The 22,210-nt window shown below is 37.3% G+C and overlaps 1 protein-coding gene across 2 annotated transcripts in view; it reads left to right on the forward strand.

Annotated features, from left to right (window-relative positions):
* The first annotated feature begins 673 nt into the window (after positions 1-673).
* dlg3 (discs, large homolog 3) overlaps positions 674-22,210 on the forward strand; it is a 99,652-nt gene continuing 78,115 nt past the window's right edge. For both annotated transcript variants that reach the window (XM_082178027.1, XM_082178033.1), the window contains exons 1-4: positions 674-930; positions 1,932-2,063; positions 12,081-12,166; positions 19,413-19,523. In XM_082178027.1, coding sequence (XP_082034153.1) covers positions 915-930; positions 1,932-2,063; positions 12,081-12,166; positions 19,413-19,523 — 345 coding nt within the window. In that variant the 5' untranslated portion in view covers positions 674-914. The remainder of the gene's footprint in view (positions 931-1,931; positions 2,064-12,080; positions 12,167-19,412; positions 19,524-22,210) is intronic.

The raw sequence follows: 22,210 nt of genomic DNA on the forward strand, positions 1-22,210 counted from the left end.
TTTATACACTCTGAACGCAAACGTCAAGCTTGTGTCACCAAGCAACTCACAGACTGAACGTCTGGATCTGGAGCGGAGCGACAGAAAACATGAACTCCTCTCCGGGATTTTCATTTGCCTCTAGAAAGCGTTCATAGAGGCGAGAAAAAACACCGGCTTAAAAAACATTGTGGAAAAACTTGAGGCTCCTACCTAATCACGTTGGTTATTGATATAATGTGTTATTGCTAAAAAGGGCGACAGACCCACTTGAAGCAGGTTCACTCTTTATCCACTAGGTGGCATGCGACACTTCGGAATAATAATTTCCATGGCTAAACTTGCATCACCCCTTCATGGCAAACAGGGTGTTTTCCGAAAGACTGACGAAATAAATGTAAGGTAGCCTATATTTGAAGTTATCATTTATAACCCTTTTTTCCCTTCCTTTCTTCTTTGCTATAGCCACAAGTTCACACATATGATCACATATGATTAGGTTCGCCGTTACAATAAAGCTGCATGTTTTTCCACCATAAAGACAGACACGCTTATTTATCCACAGTTTACATTTGGACGAAGGATGAGTAAGACCCTGTTACTGCAGACCGCCCCCCAATTCCCCTCAAAACTTCCCAAAGGCAGATAACGGGAAGCTTCACACTCTCACTACTAGGCTACCACAACACGCATCTCCTGCCAACTGCACTAACTTACTCCCGTCATCAATACTAGAACTTCCCAAAGAAACAATATCGTCACTGTGGGGAAATTACTGCAAAACTTTTAAAAGTCTGTTCGGAGACAGCTAGAAAGGGACAGTTGGCCCCGAGAAGGATTTTAAAGCGTTGTTATTTATTTGGAGAACTAGTCGAAACGTTTTGGATTTAATTTACAGGACCAGTTTTCAAACTAACTGCAACAATCGTCACATCATGGTCCATAAATATGGTAAGTTCCGTTAAAACTGTCAACTTTAGTCGTTATAAGAACCCGATATCATATAGGCTAATGCAGATATGACAGTAATTTCATAGTTTTTAGTTCTTTTACACTTTTCTCGGTGTCGATGTGTATCTTCAAGAGAAATTTCTTCGTGTATTTTCAAGTGAAATTTCTGTTAAACCCACATGGGAAACAGAAAGCATTAGTCTGAAGTGGGATGATTTAGGCTACTTTTAATAAAAACCCGCTATTCTTTACAGAAACTCAATGAATGTCAAGTGTATAGGCGACACATGACCCTGTTTAACCCATCACAAACTGTGATGTTTTTGTGGAACCTCCTACCTCTATTAACCTCATCTTCCCTTCAACCAGCACCTGAAGCATTACAAAAATAATACTTAAAATCTTTCAATATCAACGCATTACATACCAAAAAATAAAACTAATAAGCATTTTAAACACACATTGTTATTGTAGTGTTCATTGTATACAACACGTACGTGCACTTTCATGTCCATATAGTTAATGTGATGAACTATACCTGTGTGAACAAGGGGAAGTCAAACTATTTAATTGTGAAAATGGTTAACCAATTTCAACGCTATTTGTTTTCTAATGCATTTTAAGTGTAACTTAAGTGTCCAAATTTTGAGGCCACTGAATGGTCTCTGTTAGTCCACAAGAATAACTCACTAAGCAACACTCAAGACTAAATCATTCATTTATTTTTAGCTGTTAGTTAAAAAAATTGTTGTTAGACAGCCCTGGTTGAGTCAAACATCTGGCTTCTCACCCCTTCCAGGGGCTCTTATAATTATAGGCAAGTAATGTAAGATTTCACGCATCTAGCATTGTACGGTATTTTCGGTATTAAACATACAGTTTGAACGTCTAAAAATTTCTTCAGACTGTCACAAGGAGAATGTAGGTAATGGATGAAAAAGGCATTACAATGATTAGGAGTTGTACTGAAATAGTAATGCTTGTCCTCTCTTTTATTTCAGATACTAAAAGAGCAGTTGGGCTACTGAAACAGTACCAGGCAAGTTTGACTAGCCCAGAGGAACAGGCCCTGAAGACCAGCGTGGAAAAGGTCTCCACCATCTTTGGCAGTCATCTTTTTCATGCTCTGCTGGGTGAGGTTTGTTTCTGTGTAAACTGTAATGGATCTCAAAAAAATAATGATTAACTGTCATTATATAGGGCTGTGCCACTTGATTCCAGCACATTCCATGCTGAGCAAAATCTTTCCAAGAAGTCGTGTTACTGTTTGTTCAACTTTACTAAACGCTGCTGATGGTTTTCTAAATGGTATATTTTGTTTTTTTGTCCTTGGACCACTCAATGTCCTCCTTCGCATTAACAATGGCTTTAGGATGTAATAGTTGTGCCTAGTAAACAAACACATTATTAACTCTACCTTACAAATTAACTTGCACCTTCTGTGACTTTGACAAGTTTGTTATTTTGACATTAACCAAGTTTTGATTTATTAGATAAAGTCACGTAAATAGGTTCTTTCAGTATAAAAACAAAAGGTTGTCTGTTTTTTAAATGAAATCTTGAATGAGCCATTGCTGTTGTCTCCAATGGCTTGATCTTTAACATGGATTTGAGAACTCGACTTAACAGTAAATTACAAAATGTTTACCAAAGTTTGTGCCACTGTTCTCATGTTACACAACGAATCAGACTTTCACAACCCCAACTGATTTATCAATGCTGTGGATATGTTCTGTCATATTTTAATGATGTCTCACAACAGCCAGAAAAAGAAAACATGCGAGTAATAATAGATATCACTGTTATGCGAGATGCATCTAACTAAAATAAGAGATTTCCTAACTTATTTTTAGTTTTGGTCCTGCAAAGGAAACAAATTAGTCCCATTATGAAACGGTTGAGTGGTTCTCTTAATTACCAGGCCCAGTGTTTAATGAGGCATGCCTGTTGCTGTTGCTGTGATGCAGAAGTGTAGGACCACAGGGGCTGTGACCAAGACATGGGGTTGTGTTGCCATGGGACTGTAGTGAGGAGAGGGACAGGTTTCCCCCTGATCTTAACTCATGAGTTTTCTCGTATGCCGGTGGTGATAGGCTTGATAGGCATGATAAGCTTATTATGAAGTATACATGATATTGTTATGCATGTTTTGGTCATTCTATAAAGAGCTGGCATAGAAAATAACAAAAATGTTATAGTTGTAGGGTACATTTTATAGCCATTACTCCAGTCTTCAGTGTCACATGACCCATCAGAAATTATTCTAATATGCTGGTTTGCAGCTCAAGAATGATTTTGTCTTCTTATCAATGTTGAAAACAGTTGTGCTGTTTAATATTTTTGTGAGAACTGTGATTTTTTTCTGGATGCTTTGATGAACAGCATTTATTTAAAAACGAGTGCTGTCAAATTGATTAATCACGATTAATCGCATCTAACAAAAGTTCGTATTTACATAATGTGTTGTATGTTATTCAATTTGTATATATAATATATAAAGTATGTCTGTGTGTGTATGTATGCGTGTGTGTGTATATGTACATATACACATACACACACACACACACACATATATATATATATACAGTATATATATGTGTATAAATATGTGTGTGTGTATGCATACAGTATATACACACACAGACAAATATATATACTGTATATAAATGTAATAATATATACACACATATATATTATGTAAACACAAACTTTTACGTTAGATGCGATTCATCGATTTGACAGCACTAATGGACATGTTTTGTATATAAAGTCTTTACTGTCATTTTTGAACAGTTCAAAGCATCCTTGCTGAATAAAATGTATGTGTAAATTGTTTATTTTTAGTTTAAAGGCATTTTGAGATTACTGAGGGCATTTACCTTTTTATTATAATGTCTCTGGTATTAGAGAAAGTGTCAATCACTTAAAATATTCATATTTATGTTTCATAGTGGTGAGCTGTGTGATTCAGGCCTAAAGGGTTTTAGATAATTTTCTGAAAGAAACTTGGCTCCTGCTACTGGCATTTAGGTATATGCGCTTTTCTGTGCCTCGAAAAAAGCTGTTTGGCTACAGCAGGCCAAACAGATGTTGCAAATGCTCTTATTTATATTACTTTGAATCAGTCCCAGTCCACTTCTATAGAGTCCCAGTCCGAAACTGCATAACACAGTAAGCGGATAAGGATTCCACACATTCCAGAAATAGGCTGGATCATTAGCGGAAATGTGGGATAACATGTAGGTAGATTGATAAACAAACAGTTCTTGGCCGCAGTGCTGTACTCCCTTCTGACCTCAGGCCAGATTAGGCAGGGTGTTACGCTTTGCGCAGGACGGCCCATTCGCTCTCTCAGGTACTGAGAAGAGGGGTCATGTAAGGCTGAGTTAAGCAACATGTGGTTTCAATCATCTCTCCAGCCTCTTGGGTGTTGGCCAGAGTTAAAAAAGGAAATACAATACGAATTCTAGCAAAAATGAGGAAGATTGAGGGTGGATAAATTAGCACCAAGTTTAATTTTTTATATTATTTATTTAAACATTATAGTATTATTATTTTATATAATATTTTGTATAAATGTTTATATTATTTAATATTGGGTTTGTAGATCATTCACATAATTAAAGTGTTCTTAGACTCTAAAGTCGAAAGCTTTTTGATTTATGTGGCATCAAAGAAGAAGAGATCATCGAATATATTGGGGATTCAATGAGGCTGTACCAATTCAGTCCTGTGATGCACTGTGGGAGGAGGGAAAATTTGTTTGGTTGTCTGCATGATTGCACAATTTCGAACAAAGGTTTTCCTAACTGCACACTCATCTCTTTGTTTCCAAACACACAAAGAGATTATGGATCACACAGGTTCTGTGCCCAAATTTTACCCATTATCAAGGCAGGGCTATTTTCATTGCTGGGGAAAACGGACAATCCATAATTCCCCAGTACTTTCCAAGTTAAACTAGTTCATGCTGTAAAAAAAAAAACAAAAAAAAAAACTGTAGTTCCTCATACAGTTTTTAGATACTGTAACAAGTCCTATTTCACTTTCACTTTCTGACCAGATTTCTAATACTTTTCCCCACAAGTTTAATAGAAAAACAATGTAAAACCGCTAGAGTAAAAGCCTGTTAATTGATTCCTCACTAAGCCTCACCTTAAAATTGTCAATCCTACCTTAGAATCTTTTGCTGCGATTATTTGATTAAAAATGCACTATAAACAGTAATATTGTGAAATATTATTACAATTAGAATAACTGTTTTCTATTTTAATATTTTTTATAATGCAATTTAGTCCTGTTACATTGTCACATGATCCTTCAGAAATGATTTCAATAAACATTTCTGATTATTATCAAAGTTGAAAACAGTTGTGCTGGATTCTTTAATGAATAAATACAAATTTAAAAAGAACATTTACAAAATATTTAGTTTAAATACACTAAATATTTATTTAGTGATATTTTAATTAATAATACAATTATTAACTTATATTTAAAAAAACTTACTGACCCCAAACTTTTGAACAATATTGTAAGTCTGCTAAGAATCTGTGTGTTTTTGTAGTATTAACAATATTTCACAATAATTATTTAAATATATGGTAAAATATTATAAATTGACACAAGGTAGGCTACCCAGAGAGGATAAAAGTGGTATTTTTTTTCTTTTACAAATCTCTGCAGTTGTATTGTAAATTACCATACAGTGTGTGACAAATTATATTAGATGTGTAATTTGTACATTAAAGTATTATAAAGGATGAAATGAGACTTACCATATATAATATTAATTAATGAATTTAGTTTCTGTATATGCGATCGACTGATTCAGGGCAATTTTTAACACCAGACAAGTTTTAAAACCCAGTTTTAAACAAATCAAATATGTGTGAACTTCATACTGACATTGAAATGAGTTAATCCTAGTGAAAAGGAGAGCAGTTGTGTAAAAATGATTCTGTGGAGAGGACTGTGCAGTTAAGTAAAAGGACTTTGTGTTTTCTGTTCAGTGGCCAGGAATTTATGTGGTCTTTTAGGATTTACTTGGATCTGGGAACATTCTGTTGGAATGCATTTTTTTGTGGGGAAAAAGTTTCATTTAACTAGGACTTTGTCTGAGATAAATGTGCCCATATATCAAAGTATGTTTTACAGAACCGATTGTCTACATTCAGCTGCAAAAGGATTTTAGTGCACACACATTCTGTTACATCCATGTGTTTTAATACTGAGAGAAAGCAGCCCTATATGAATAATCATTGATGTTGCCTGCTACTGTATGTTTCACTCAAAAATGCATTTGAGGGGAAAGGTCTCCTTCATGAAGATACTTACACATCTTCAAAGCCATTCAAGACAGCTTTACTAAACGAGGAGGTGTTTCCGTCTGACACACTTATACATTTCTATTCATCATACAGCTGCATGTTTTATAATCATGCACCATTTAGTGGAAGACTCTACGCTTTAGTTTACTTTCTCTGTCGCTCTCTTTCTTTTTTCTGCTCTCTCACTTTCTCATCTGGCTCTGGCCAGCCAGGCGATGAAACCGCTTCCCACACACTGTTCTCCTCCCACTCACACAGGCTCACACAGACACAGATGAGTCACATAGCCCCATTCTTCTTCTGTCTTTCCCGCTGCACCCCAGTGGGACTCCATTACTGCCCCTAACAGCCCCCCCACACACACACGTACATCGTCCGCATGTGTTGCCAGTCCAAGTTTGCGTATCTCTCCAAAACAGTGCTATTCTCTCTAGCTCTTTCTCCTTTCGTCTTAAAAATTACTTGCTCGTTTCTTCCAGTGCAAAGGGGGCCGAGAGTGTTATGCTTCAAAGGCACAGCGAGGTAACAAGCATCTCATTATGTTGTTAGTTCAGGCTGTGGGCCAGTGTGGGAGTGTGGGTGACATCAGCAGTATTGTCTCCCTCCATTCTCATCAGCTGGTCGTCCCTCTGTTGGTGACCACAGGCCACGGCAGTTAGTGACCTGAGAGGTAATGAGGTAAGACGTATAGAGGGTAGAAGGATGAGGTAAAGAAACAAGTCGTTCTGGTTTGAAGGTAGGGTAGGCAATTTTGGAGAGGCCAGCAATAGCAAGCCAGCTTTGAAAGCATAAGATCCCATCCCTCCTTCAGTGCGCTCTCCTAAGCCACGCCTTCCCCAAAACACATTTGGACTGAATGCAATGATTGGATGAACATTTTTTGGTCCTGAAACTTCCACAGAAGATATATGTAAATTTTTTAATATTTGTACCACTTCTGTTATTGATTGCAATCAGGATGTGAAGAGAGTTTAATCCAGTATAACAAAAAGTTTATGAAGAACATAGGGGTGACCCCGAATAGTCGAAGATTCGATGCTTCGATAGGAGGAGCCTGATTCGACTACCGATCTCACGGTCGAATCTTCTTTATGAAACGAGGATCATGCCACTTTGGCTATAAGAGGGCGCCCAATGTCTGATTTCACATAGAACTAGCTTTTATGTAAATACGTTAATATTCAGCCTATTATGATAATGCTGTAGGCCTATATAAAAATGTGCAAAGAAAGAAGCTTTTAATAAATATTTTTTAACGTGCGTGAATAAATCCAAACACCCCGTGACAGATTTAAGTTTCACTTTCAATCGAACAGACCGACAGAGGAGCGTCTTCGCGGCAAGGATTTAAATCTTTAACAATGTCTGGGATAAGAAAATCTAAAGTGTGGATGTACACTATTAGAAAGGATATTCTCCAAGGCTGGATTTAGCATCAGGAAAACCATGATCGCACTTCTGCCGGCCAACGTTAACATGTTTCACGCATAGACTGGGTTTCACGTTAGAATGTATTTTATCCGCGCGCACAATTTGAAAAGACTCCAACGGACAGACAGAGTGAAAGACTTTCAGGATTTGTTCTCTCTATCAGGTACAAGTGATTACAAAACTTTTCAGCCGGTTCTAATTTTATTTTTGGATGCTGTGAACATTTTTAGCTAAAAAGACTGCCTCTCCAGTTTAGCATGTATTGTTGTTTCTGCAGTTAAAAAGACAAAGTTGAAAATTCTGGCTACTATCGTTATTTTAATAATTTATTTATTTTTATTTTATTTATTAATCTGTCAGGGTTATCTAATCTAACTATTTGTGGCTTGTGTTTTGAATATATGTTCCCCTGCACTTTAGGCATTTTGCACACATTTGCTCCTCATCCTGTGACTTGATTCTGATTTATTTCGTTTTGTATTTTTATTTATTAGAAAGGTATATTCTGTTCTAATTTAATTTAGTAAATTAATTGTTTATTTTTTCGGTGCATCGATGTTGTGCTGTAGGCTGGCCTGCTCGCACAGGTAATTTAGCCGATTTAATTTGATTTGCATGTGAAATGCAAATCTGCAGTGTGGCCTTTCTGGAGTTATTTCTGTTATTTCTTAGTTTTATTGATCAAAAATGTTTTCATACATTTTCTTATATCTTTGTGTGATTTTCTGTACATCGCGGCTTTGAAACGTTAAAGCCCCGCCCCCAGCCCCACCCCCATACACATGATTCGACTATTAGTCGACTATAGGCAAGACATGACGATTCTGATTCGACTATGAAAATCCATAGTCGGGGACAGCCCTAGAAGAACATTGCCTACCCTACCTTTGAGGGAACGACTAGGACAGGAGAAGTCTGGCTTTCATGTAACAGAAGTTTTTTTTTTAAATATCCGAATGAAACAGCTTCTTGAACAAGAAAAATAATCTTGTACGGGAATTGATTTTGTCCACTGGGAATTGATTGTATCGTTGTGGTTTGCTATTGCTGTGGTCTCATGTGAGTGACAGGTTTTTCTGCCCTTGCATCCGGAAACAAGTCACCAGAGAAGAGAAGAAAGTTGCTGGAGGGAGGGAGAGTAATTTAGTTAATAAAAAAATAAAAAAATTGATGTGCACAGATAAATCATTTATAATATATACCACAATATTCCATAAAAATAAGAATTGTCAAATCTGATTTCATGGTGACTTTAAGCAGTAAGACAAGTGCAAGAATGTTGTTGTTCAGAAAATTACAGCCATTCTGATATTCAGACCATTAGAATGATTATGATATTGCTTTTATATAACTGTAAACAATAATATCAAGAGGTTAATATTGAGTAACTCCTATATGTCAAAATTTAGTCCAGATTATGAAGACGAGTCAAAATGTCGTAACTGTGAATAACATAATTTCCTGTTCAAATTTGAGATGTATATCGCATGCTAAAAGTGCTACATTCCATTAACATTCAAAGTGCGGTTACAAGTGCGAAAATCCGGGCAAAACAGGTCAATTGTCAGGTGTTACAGAAGTCACTTTCAAACCAAGCAATTTTTTATAGGCCTCGCTCGCGCTTTTGGGGTTATTTGGTCTGTTGAAATACCTTGTTGATGCTTTTACACTTTTAAATTTCCTTTTAATGTTCGATGGTTGAAGGGCGAGTAGATTAATGTCATCTCATTGTGACACTTTTTTAAACGTATTGCGTTCATAGAGAGAGCGTTTCACTGATTGTTTACAGCTTAACAGAAGTTACACTCATAATTCTCGCAAAGCGTCATGGGGCGTAGGAATAAGGTGGAAAGTGTGTACTGATGATTTTAACATGTTATTTTTAATTGTCCCAATTTGCACTAGTGTAATTAGCTCTTAGCTTAATGCTTGACCCTCAACACCAGAGCCACTGTTACCTCTGCTAATGTCTGCAGGCACTGTGCTGTCGTGAGTCACGATAAAAGTGCTCTCTAAGTGAGTGTGATTGCTCTGGCTCTCTAAACCCAGTATGGACAGGAATTTTGGATGAGGCCCCTGGACGATATTTATAGAGACCCACAATAGTGGGAGCGATGCTCAAGTTGAGCCAAAAGTTGACATTGCTCTTGACCTTGCACACTTGACTTGTGAAGACTGTGCACCTGTGCTTTTTGGCATGGCTAAAAGACTTACTAATCTATTGTTGAGGACCATTAAAGGGTAGTTCCCTTTCGAGTGGAACTCAACGCCACGTCATGGCTTGATGCTATGGGAACGCTGAAGCATATGTTTACACACACCAATCAGCGTTTGGCTGAGCGTGATGACATAGCTACGTAGCGTAGTACGTGACTGAAACCATGTATAAATAGATGCCATGTCAGCGTGTAGCCATCGTCTTTGTCTTCAGAAGCCGTATGTGTAGGCCAAATTAAACCTTGAGTGGCCTGATGAAATGAGACAGGTCACGCGGTCCAAACTAGATGGCCGCTATTTGACATCTGTCCGAGAGCTACCTCCCCGCTGCCAGCTACCTTTCTTCCCTGACCTTTTTTCCGGATTGAGGTTCTTCGAAGAATCCGTACTCAGTGGAAGTGCATACGCAGGCCACTTTGACATTCTCTATGGTGGTCGGTATGCACACGGGTATGCAGCGGTGCAGAGGGTGGAAGAGATGTTCACTAGCTATCTTTCCCCCTCAAATGCATCATCGTGTAGGAAGCCTGCCTTAAAGCCTTGTGGACAAGGCAGGCTTCCTCCACGATCACTACAATTGTAGGGCCACTTCACCCCTTGTGAGTCAGGCTTACACTGCAGCGGGTCAGCCATCCCGGGGATGTTATTTCCTCTAAGATGGCAAAGAAAAAGTTCTGACAATCCTGGGCCCTGGTCCCTGAAGGTGTCTCCACCTGGGGAAGGTCTGTGCACACCACAACATTGTGTGCCCGACTTCCCCCGGGCTCCATCTTTTCTCAAGAGTGATTAAAAAATGTGGCCAGTTCGGTAGGTCCTTTTCAGTTTGCTGATTCGGTTGCTTCCGATTCTAGATCTAAGGGGCCTGAAACGTACTCTTCAGAAATACAGGTTCAAGATTCTCACCCTGAAGCTAATCGTGTTGCAAATCCAGTTCGAAGACTGGTTTGTGATAGTAGAGCTATGAGATAGATGGGCTACGTGCTCTATGACTTGGATGGAGTGCGGTTCTCGATGGCCGTCCAGCCAGTGGGCTTTGAGGGGACCTTCATCTTCACTGGTACATAATTTTTCTAGAAACGAGGGCAGTTTACATAACTCTGAAACATTTCCTTTCATTCCTGAGAGAATATCATGTGTTATTCCACACAGGGTTTAAAAGGGGTTTAAAAGCTTTAAAAGGAGTTTCTGTTGGGAGACATTCTCTGGTGTCTCGGTTCTTCCACAGTGCCGGTCACAAGTTCTGTTTTGAGACCTTGCATTGGTCCTGGGTGTGTTAGCAGAAGCAACATTTGAAGCTTTGTAGTAAGTCTAAGAGAAAATTATGACCATTATGTTGGCAAAACATTAGTTTCTCTAAAAAAAAAAAATGCAAAAGTTTTGTGAGCGAATGCAAAGTTATCAGGGGAACCCAAAAGTTTTGCGAGATAACTCAAAAGCCTTGAAACTATTTTTTCTCCCATCTCATGTTTTTTTTAATCGTCATCATGTTCTTTTTGGGGCTCCGTACATGTCTTCCAAAAGCATATGACTTTCTTTACACTGTGAAACTATACTGTACTGTACTTTACACTGTATAGTATTTTCGAGCTGCTCTTTGCAAGTGAATGGAGTCTACGGATTTAAAGCAAGATTTCAGTGAATGGCAACTTTGTATGTGTGGGTTCCTCAGACAAATTTTACATCTTCATAAGACTTGGAATATGTCGCACAAGTATGTAGTGCTTTTATGGAACATTTATGATGTGTTTTTTTTTTTTGTCCTTTTGGGAGTCCTTGGTCTTCATCCACTTTTATTTAGTGAAAGAGAGAAATTTGAATTTTCTGCTTAAAAGATGTTTCACTCTGGAAAGTAAGTCATACAGGGTTATAATAAAAACATGAGGGCGTGTAAATGACAATTCTAAATGGGAAATTTCATTTTTGAGTTATTTAATCCTTTTGCATAAATGTTGGAATGCCAACATTATTTATACTACACATTTTCATTTTGTTGTATTATTTTTTACAAATTTATTTAGAATCATATGCACATATTATCATAGTGCCAACAGCAACCTTGCATACATCTGCTTTCAGTGTAAAAATGAAATGGAGGTATTACATATTTCAGTGTAAATACCTGCATTATTTAAATGGATGCATTCAATGACATCGCTATTCCATTATTCTCAGATATTCAGGAATGCTACGAAGTAACCCTGCAAATGAATGCAGCACAAAATGGAGTTAAAGAGAGCAGCTCTGTGGACACATGGGAGGTAAGAGCCCCAGAGAAAGGGCAGCTTTATTTGATTACATGCCATTATTTACTCTTCCCTATGTTGTTCCAAACCCTTATATCCCTGTTATCATAAACAAATCTGACCTGTCTAGTTCTCATGTTCAAGTCACTGACTCGATCCAGTCAAAGCAGTTAACAGCTCACAGCAGGTGGAGATTATCACTGAATATCTTAAAGTTAGCCTGTTATTTGCTCAACGCTATCATGTGGTTTAAGCAATGTAGCACAAGAGTCATATGGGCCATTTTTATGATACTTTTATGGTGCATTTACATATTGACACCAATACTTTTTTCTGTCCCCAATAACACACTAATAACACACCAATGATTAGCTGAGAAGAAAGGGTTTAGAAAAGCTGAGGTTTTTTAGGAAAAACTGAAGGGAAGTTAACAGAGAAATACTGAACCAAAAATGGAAAAAAGAGGGGCGAAATGAAAGAGAGAGAGTGTGGAAGTTACAGACGCTACAGAACATTAGTCATATCTAGAAAGCACTGCAGTGATAACACCAAGTGCTCCTCGTGGGCTGTGTGATGATGTCACCAGGACCTTTCGTTACAAGTGTCTGCAATCACGTGACCATGCAAAGTATTTATAGGGAAAGTACAAAAAATAACCTCAACTTCTGTCTGGATTCTGTTAAAAGCAACTGCAGTGAGGGAGGATCACTCTGTGGTCTCTCTGAGGATACACACAAACATACACTCGGGTTTGACTAAAATAGTCTCTATTCGTCCAGTACAGCAGTGCCCTGTGACTGATGTTTTAAAAGATGATAGAATGAAGTTTTCCATCCCCTACATGGTTTCAGATGATCCAAAATTTCTTTTTTTTGGTGTTGCAAACAGCTTCACAAACTCACTTTGCTGGTGAGCCGCACCATCTGTAACTACTCTGGACCATAAAGGAAACTTGTACAGGTCTAAACGGTCTATTTGCATTTTCTATAGCTTCTTTTAAGTGTACAGTTTTTAGTGATTGATCATAGAAAATTAGGGTAGAATATCAGGGTAAAATATTTAACATTACATCCAAAATATAGTTTTATACCTTGAAATAGCTAAAAACAGTGTTTGAAAAACAGAAAAAAGTCTTAACTCTGTAAAATCTAGAATGTGCTCTAAAGATGTCAGTAATCACACGATCGCACTGAATGGATAGTACAGATGACAGAGAGAGAAAAAAAGATTTACTTAATCAGTATTTTTGTCGTTTTCCCAGTAAAAATACCTAAATACCATAAAAGAAGATATAGAATATATTTTTATTTTTATTAATTTTTTGCTTGCTTTTTGATTTCTTGGTCAAAGGATGTTTAGGAATGTTCACATAAAGAGATTGAAAACTAGTTTGACATCATTTTGACTTATGTAAACCACTTTTTATGTGATTTTGCATCCATTTTGACACTTTAAAGCTTCAACCCCAGTTCATAGCAATTCATTGGAAAAGACCATGGAAATTGGAAACCATTCTCCTTTTGTCTTTGCAGAAGTCTGATCATTAAAAAATGTAAAATAATATGTGTGTATATATATATATATATATATATATATATATATATATACATTTGGTCCATATTAAGATAATAGCATCTATATAGATGCTAGATGATAACATCTATAGATGCTAGATGATAGATGATAGCACTATATAGTTCCTGCACATTTGTCAGCTGCACATCCATGATGCGAATCTCCCATTCCACTACATCCCAAGGATGCTCTACTGGATTGAGATCTGTTGACTGTGGAGGCCATTTAAGTATAGTGAACTCATTGTCATGTTCAAGAAACCGGTTTGAGATGATTTGAGCTTTGTGACATGGTGTGTTATCCTGCTGGAAGTAGCCATCAGAAGATGTGTTCACTGTGCCCATAAAGAGATGGACATGGTCAGCAACAATACTCAGGTAGGCTGTGGTGTTTAAACAACGCTCAATTGGTACTTAGGGGCCCAAAGTGTGCCAATAAAATATCCCCCACACCATTACACCAACAGCAGAATCCTGAACCTTTCAATTTGTTTACGCCAAATTCTGACCCTATACCACTTGAATGTTGCTGCAGAAATTGAGGCTCATCAGACCAGGCAACGTTTTTCCAATCTTCTATTGTCCAATTTTTGGTGAGCCTGTGCGAATTGTAACCTCAGTTTCCTGTTCTTAGCTGACAGTAGTGGCACCCGGTGTGTCTTCTGCTGCTGTAGCACGTCTGCTTCAAGGTTTGACGTGTTGTGTGTTCAGAGATGCTCTTCTGCTGACGTTGGTTGTAACGAGAGGTTATTTGAGTTACTGTTGTCTTTCTGTCTGCTCCAACCAGTCTGACCATTCTCCTCTGACCTTTGGCATCAACAAGGCATTTTCGGCCACAGAACTAGTGATCACTGGCTATTTTCTGGGAATTTCTTCTTTTTTTTTAACCATTCTCTGTAAACTAGAGATGGTTGCCCTTACGAAAAAGAAGTTTATTCAAGTGTGCTATTAATATACTTCTTTTAAACTAAAAATAAAGTATACGGTCAGTCAATTTTTATGTACTTCTCAGAAATATACTTCAAATTGCACTTAAGTATACTTGACTTATACTGACAGAAAAGTCTAAGTATATTTGGCCTATACTTGTTGATCGAGATATAGGCTACTTAAAAGTATAATGAAGTATTCTAAGTATATTCTTGGCTTGTGTTTTCTATTTTGATTGAGTAGCTTATTAAATACTTTTTTAAAAACATATTACACACTGTCTTATAAACTAACATGTTCATGTTTATATAGTAACAAGCTTTTGGGTGGAATAGCTTATAGAGTAAATAAAATAAGCATGGAGCTGAACCTGATCTTGTACACAGTGATAATAATAATTTAAAGTTTATTCAAGTTTTCTATTAGTATACTTCTTTTCAACTAAAAATAAGAAAGCATACTTTCAGTCTACATTTTATATAATTCTTAAAGTCCAACTGAAATCAAAATGGACCGTATTTACTTTGTTAGCGCATATTACTAGTCTTGTGGTGAACAATTAATCCGTGCAAGTTAAAACACAAAAAAAAATGTTTGGGCTTCGTAATCTTTAATCAAAATCTGATAATGCCCCTCCCCTCTGCATTGGAGGACCTTCCCTGAGGACTTAGGTTGGGAAACGCTTAACCACTCCCCTCAAATCGTTAGTCTGTAATGAGCGAGATATGGAGAGGAGGAGCGCTAGAGTAAAACCCTGCCCTCTGTTCAATATTCCTTTTCACTGGGAAATACGTCACAGCACTGGAGAAAAGTCGTTTGCAACTTCCGGTTCACGCGGACTTTAAAAATATACTTTATGTACTTCTCAGAAATATACTTAAATTACAATTAAGTGTACTTGACTTTATACTGAGAGAAAAGTCCACGTATTTTTGGCATGTACTTGTACAACATTTTTTGATCGAGATATACTTAAAAGTATAATTAAAGGGATAGTTCACTTTGAAATAAATTTTTGGTATGTTTTAGCTTACCTCAAGGACATCCAAGATGTAGGTGTCTTTTTTTCCGCAGTAGTTTCAATTTTTATATTTTTAGGTCAAACCGTTCTTGTCTGTCAGTCATATAATGCAGGTCGATGGTCACGGTCTCAAAGAGCATGCACAGAGTCCAAATTAAACAATTCCCCATCGTAAGTACACATTGATGGCCTAAGACACGAAACGAGCGGTTTGTGTGAGAAAACGAACAGTATTTATATCGTTTTTACCACTTATACGCAGCCATGTCCGAGTGATCTGATCTGACGTGTTCTCACACAAACCGCTCGTTTCGTGTCTTAGGCCATCAATGTGTACTTACGATGGGGAATTGTTTAATTTGGACGACGGGGAATTGTTTTAATTTGGACTCTGTGCATGCTCTTTGAGACCGTGACCATAGACCTGCATTATGACTGACAGACAAGAACGGTTTGACCTAAAAATATAAAAATTGAAACTACTGCGGAAAAAAAGACACCTACATCTTGGATGCCCTTGAGGTAAGCTAAAACATACCAAAAATTAATTTCAAAGTGAACTATCCCTTTAAGTATTCAAAGTATACTTGGCTTGTAGTTGTGTTAACTCTTTTGAGTAGCCTATTAAATATACTTTTTTTTTTTTTACATAGTTTTTCATATACAGTCTTATGAAACTTACATTGTTTGAAAATATTGATATAAAACAGATATGTTTCTAATTCTGTGTATCAGAATTTTTGTTTAGGCTAGTCCACTGGTAGTACATAGGAATTTACTTTAATCCTACTTACTCTTTCCCCACCATTGTCTGAATTTTCCAGCTATCCATGTTTTCACTGGTACACTCACTCAAATGTAAAATAACGTGATCATCAAACAGCTTGTAAATCAAAACTGCTTAATATTACCAAATGAAATGAAGCGTAACCCATAAAGAGAAAACGACTGTGAAGCGTTGGACTCGATCTACTCCATCTGTTTTGATCATCGTTCTCAATCTGATCAAGGATGAATTTGTCTGACAAAAATTTGATTCTCAAAATTTTTGTTTAAAATGTTGCCTTTCTTTATGAAACGTACCAACATTCAAGTGTTGATAAAAAAGGATGCATGAAGCTTATAAAATGTTTTTTAAATTAAAGTACAGTTAAAGGTATTTTTCAAGTATAAAAAATTTTATTTGAACATAGTGGGATAGACTAGGCCTACTGCAAGTGCAAAAATAATATATAAATAGTAAACTTTAGTATAATGTTAAGTTCACTTAAAGAAAACTTGTAGTATAAAACTACTAAACTAGTAGTTTCCTGAGAGTACACTAAAAGAAAACTTGCAAGTATACTTGCAGTATAAAACTACTAAACTAGTAGTTTACTGAAAGTATACTTCAAAGTGTACTTACATAAACTAAAAATGTGCTACAAGTATTAAAATAGTAAACTACTAGTATACCCATAAGTTCACTTGCAGTACAAATGAGAAACTTAATTATGAACTAGTTGTGCACTTAAAGTTTACTACTGTTACACTTAAACATATACTTTTATATACTAAAAGTGGGCCAATTTAGTCCCAGGCGGTATTAAAATAGTACACTTACAAGTTTACTACAAGTACATATTGACATAAGTATACTTACTGCATAATGTATACTTAAAAAAATATATGAATATTACTTAAGTATACTTCATAAAATGAACTTGAAGTATACTTCTTTTTCGTAAGGGTGTGCATGAAAATCCCAGTAGATTAGCAGTTTCTGAAATACTCAGACCAACAACCATGCCACATTCAAAGTCACTTAAATCACCTTTCTTCTCCATTCTGATGCTCAGTTTGAACTTCAGCAGATCATCTTGACTACATGCTTAAATGCATTTAGTTGCTGCCGTGTGATTGGCTGATTAGACATGTGCATTAACGAGCAGTTAAACAGGTGTACCTGGTGTGTGTGTGTGTGTGTGTGTGTGTGTGTGTGTGTGTGTATAAATGTATGTGTGTGTATATGTATATGTATATACATATATATATATATATATATATATATATATAGATAGAGAGAGAGAGATAGAGAGATAGATATATAGATATAATATTATTATAATTATTATTATCATAATTTAAATGTTATATATTTATTTAGGTTGTAAATTGGTGATGGTAGATGCTCAGGTAAAAGCCAAGCAATGATTGATCATTACATTTATTTTGATTGAGGCAAAACACATTAACTAAACAAATAAATAGTGGACATTCAGACAATCTCTTTGAGTATATAATCTATCCAATTTCAAATCCCCAACTGGCAGTTTCCAGAAGCATCATACTATTGTGACACATGTTCCACAAAATTACTGCAGGGGTCACTATATGATGTGTGGTGGAGAGCGTCACAGGCCTCAGTGTGAGTGTGTGTCCAGGCACAGCCCTGTTCTCTGGTTCTTTGAGAGTGAGCGAGGCTGGTTCTGAGGGAATGTCCAGCTCAGGCTTCATTAGCATTCATAGCGTGCGGTCACCTGAGAGACGTTAAATGAAATGAGTCTGCAAATTCCCCGATTTGGTGCAGAAGGAAGGAAAAAAAGACCCTGGAATAATTTACAGCAATCATTACAAAGCCTTTGTGTTAAACAGCAAGTGTGTCTTGCTTTTCATTTTTTATATTAGCTACAGTTACAGTCAGTAATATAGCAATGTTACATAATTTGGTGTCAGTTTTATATAGTGAATATTGGCTAAACTGTTTAGTTTAATGTATCAAGCCGTACATAATCCAGCCCCAGTATATATTGCGAGCAGTATGTCATGTGTCAGCAGTGATTCAATGGCACTGGACACCAGCAGCGCCTCCATGTTCCTCTCTGGGTTTGAGACTGCAGCAATCCTGCATGTTTTCAGCTGCAGTGTCCATCTCGTAGCTGAGCTGATGATAATATGACGGCAGACCCGGGGCTTGGCAACCATTTTTCAATTCAGTTCATGGTTGTCCAATGAAGGCAATGATAAAAACGGTAAATTTGCTTTGTGTTTTGTTGTATGTTGCCTGATAGCAGATTTTTTAAAAATGTGACTTTATTTGTGCTTTTATTTGCATCAACTTAAATGGGTGTGGCTTGGCCTAATGCTGCAAACCTGCATGCCTCTGTGTGTTTGTGTTTATATGAACACACATTGCTACAGTATGAGAGTCAGAATAGGACAGATCCTAAAAGAACATTCTAGAGTTCAGTTTGTTACCATTTTGGAAGGGAAAGTGAGAGTCTTTGTTCCATCTGCTGTCATGGCCTTTTCCAAAGGCTGCCCTCTGCTGCCTGTGGCCTGTGACTGCGGCATACATTATGATAAACAGGTAGGAACTAATCTTATCAAGTTCTGGCCCTGGTTGTGTGTCTTTTGGTCTAAAATGCTATATAATGACAGCATTTCCCTGACAGATTTTATAGTTGTGGTTGTGGATAATGGTCAAAAAGTAGGCTATGTTTTAGTACATGTTTTTGTTTCAGTATGTTTGGTGGCACTTATTTTCTCTTTTATTATAATACATATGTTTGTGTCCATATAAACCATCTTGCAAATGGTGATGCTAGCCTGTCTGCACTATTCTCTGTTAAATTGCTATATTTGTATTCAGAACCACTAGGTTTGACTAAATTGAACCCCTACTTCAATTTATTTATTTATTTAAAATTTGGTCTATCTGTGCAATCTACTGATTCTGTGTGATTTGTACTTGCAGACTTCGGGTGAAGAGGGTGTGTCACGTGTGCGTGTGACCAGCAGGAGGAGCTCTCAGAAGGTGGAGAGAGTGGCTGGACTAGTAAGCCGATCCCATGTGGAGGCACCAAAGGTTAGTGGTTGCTGAATCAGGAATACTACTTTTTACAAAAATAGAAGATTTATAAAGCATAACATGTTACATGAGCTCTAAACTGGCATAGGTTTTGGTATAGGCATAGGTAGATTTGTTTATACTTTGATGTCTAGTACATCTCATGTGTCAGTGCTCAGCAATTATCAATTAAGGACGGCCTGATGGTTTATGAACAGTGTGAGAAAGTTTCAGCCTGTTGGCGATACTGTCAGTTGTTCACACACAACACTTTCCGCTGCCTGATTTTTAACCGGTTGTCTATGTAAACAGACTAGAAGGACATACTTTACTGTTCTGTCACATCTCTATTTTCAGTGTCTTTCGGATGAGTGCTGCATTTTTTTTTAGATGTCGTCTGAAGTTAAATGAATGGAAAAGCAACACAGTGGAATGAAAAAACATGCTCTGTGTGAACGACCTACCATGTGTTGTTATGCCTTGGAAACTTATAAAATGTAGTTTTGTGTGATCTTCTGAACATTGTTGTGGCAGATTCTGCTGATTTAGAATAAATGTTCATTGTGACAAAATTACATTATCTTGCTGATTAAAAAAGAATGGGAATGGGCTGGAAAATCATAACTAAATGACCGTATGCCACCATTTTCCAGTGTTTGGATTTAAAGCAGTCACTGCGTTAAATTATAGTATCATAATTTCCAGATATTATTGCAAATTAAAAACCTAATACATTATTTTTTATAAAGAAAAAGTGGTAACGCTTTACAATAAGGTTTCATTTGTTAACATTAGTTAATGTGTTAATTAACTTAAACTAACTATGGGCAATGCATTTGTTACTGTATTGGTTAATCTTTTTTAACGTTAGTTATTGATTATTCATGTTCCTAAACAGTGCATTAATTAATGTTAACAAATACACCTTGTGATTTTAATAATGTATCAGTAAATGTTGGAATTAACATAAACAAAGATGAATAAATGCTGTATAAGTGCAGTTCATCATTAGTTCATGTTAACTAAAGTAGTTAACTAATTTTAAACATTATTGTAAAGTGTTACCGAAAAAGTTTATGAAAAGCATAAAATAAAATTCCCTCTAACATATTAAAACATTGTTAAGAACAAAATTTGGGCCTCTGAAAATATCAAGATTGCAAATTACATCTTTATTGTCGGGCTCAGTGGTGTGGAATTTAATACTTATGAATATGATGCAATCATAAAACAAATTTCCATTGGTTAGATTTTGACCACAAGCTAATTTTGAAATGTTTTTCATGATGCATATTCATATTAGTGAATACACATGGATGGTTGCAGTGCAGTTGTGTCAACATATGTAGATTGTAGCCAGGCAGCAGTGAAATCAGCCATGATGACACTGTCATCACACAGTTTTCTAGAAATACTCACAACAATCAGGTTCTACTATCATGGCAGCTCTCATTTTCATGTCCTCCCAATCACAGCACCCCCGGCGGCATGTGGCGGCACAGTGCCTGTGGGCACTAGCGTTTCAGATGAGCGGAGATCTAGTGTGAGGGATGGGGGTGTGAGGTGGAGATGGCCGTGTGGGTGTGGTTTCGGGTCGTGGCTGAAGAGCGTGGGACAGAACAGAGAGCATCCATTGTCTACATCAAAGCGCAGGCTCTCTGCAAGGCAGCAGCGTTCTGTTGACAGCAGGGCTGGCTGATGCTGAGCTGAATGTGGTGTCGTGTCTTCCACACATTAGGAGGGGTATGAGGTGGAAGGGAGGGATGAAGAGAGAGCTGCAGAGGGAAAGCGAGTGGGGGAGGATGGGGGGAGCGAGGCGAGGCGAGGGCCGGTGCAGTGCAACGCAGTTAGAGCTGGAACGGACACCTAGAGCTCAGCCTCCCGCATGTTGCCATGGAAACCAAATTCCTCCCCCTACTTGCATCCCTACAGACTGGCTGCCTCTCTCGCTCCTGCTCTCTCTGTCGCTGTTTTCCTGTCTCTGTTGCATCTTTCTGCATCTTTCATATGCGTTCGGCCACATAACATGGCAAAAATGTGTGTTTTTGCATCCGACAGGGTGTTTATGCAACGCTTGAGAAGAATGAATGCGAGAGAATGCATAATTAACAATGCAAAATGTGTATTTGACAACACAAAGGAATCTCTTTCTGCATTCAGAACCCTCTCTATGATCATGTTTTCTCATTCCCAGTTGTTCATCAGCAAACATTTTTTGAGTTACCCTCCCCCAGAGTCATTTTCAGTCCAGTCATATCTTTCTCATGGTTGCATTCCCTCTTTACTTTTTACTTTGCTCTTCTCTGTTTATCCTGCTCTCTGGGCCCAATGCACGATTATTTTACTCATTCCTCTTCTTAACACCTACAACACCTCACCACGTACACAATGCAGCTAAATATGGATGTCACTCATCTTCTGAGTGCTTAAATCTGTTTTGTACACATAGGCCTACAGCTTGTTTAGGTGAGTGACAACCATTTTTTACAACCAAATTCACTTCAACAAAGTAGTGGGATCCAAACTGAACAACAAGTTGTTGATGACATATTTAAAAAAGCAGAGCACTAAATATAGTTATGCACACCACACACCGTTCGGTTAAACAAAAGTGACAACTACACTCACTACTGTAAACGACATTACATACTAGGACTGCAAGATTTGTGAGAACAAAAATCTAACTGCAATGTTTCTGATTTAAA

The sequence above is a fragment of the Leuciscus leuciscus genome (genome assembly GCF_965113295.1).
Source record: "Leuciscus leuciscus genome assembly, chromosome: 8".
Lineage (NCBI taxonomy): Eukaryota > Metazoa > Chordata > Actinopteri > Cypriniformes > Leuciscidae > Leuciscus > Leuciscus leuciscus.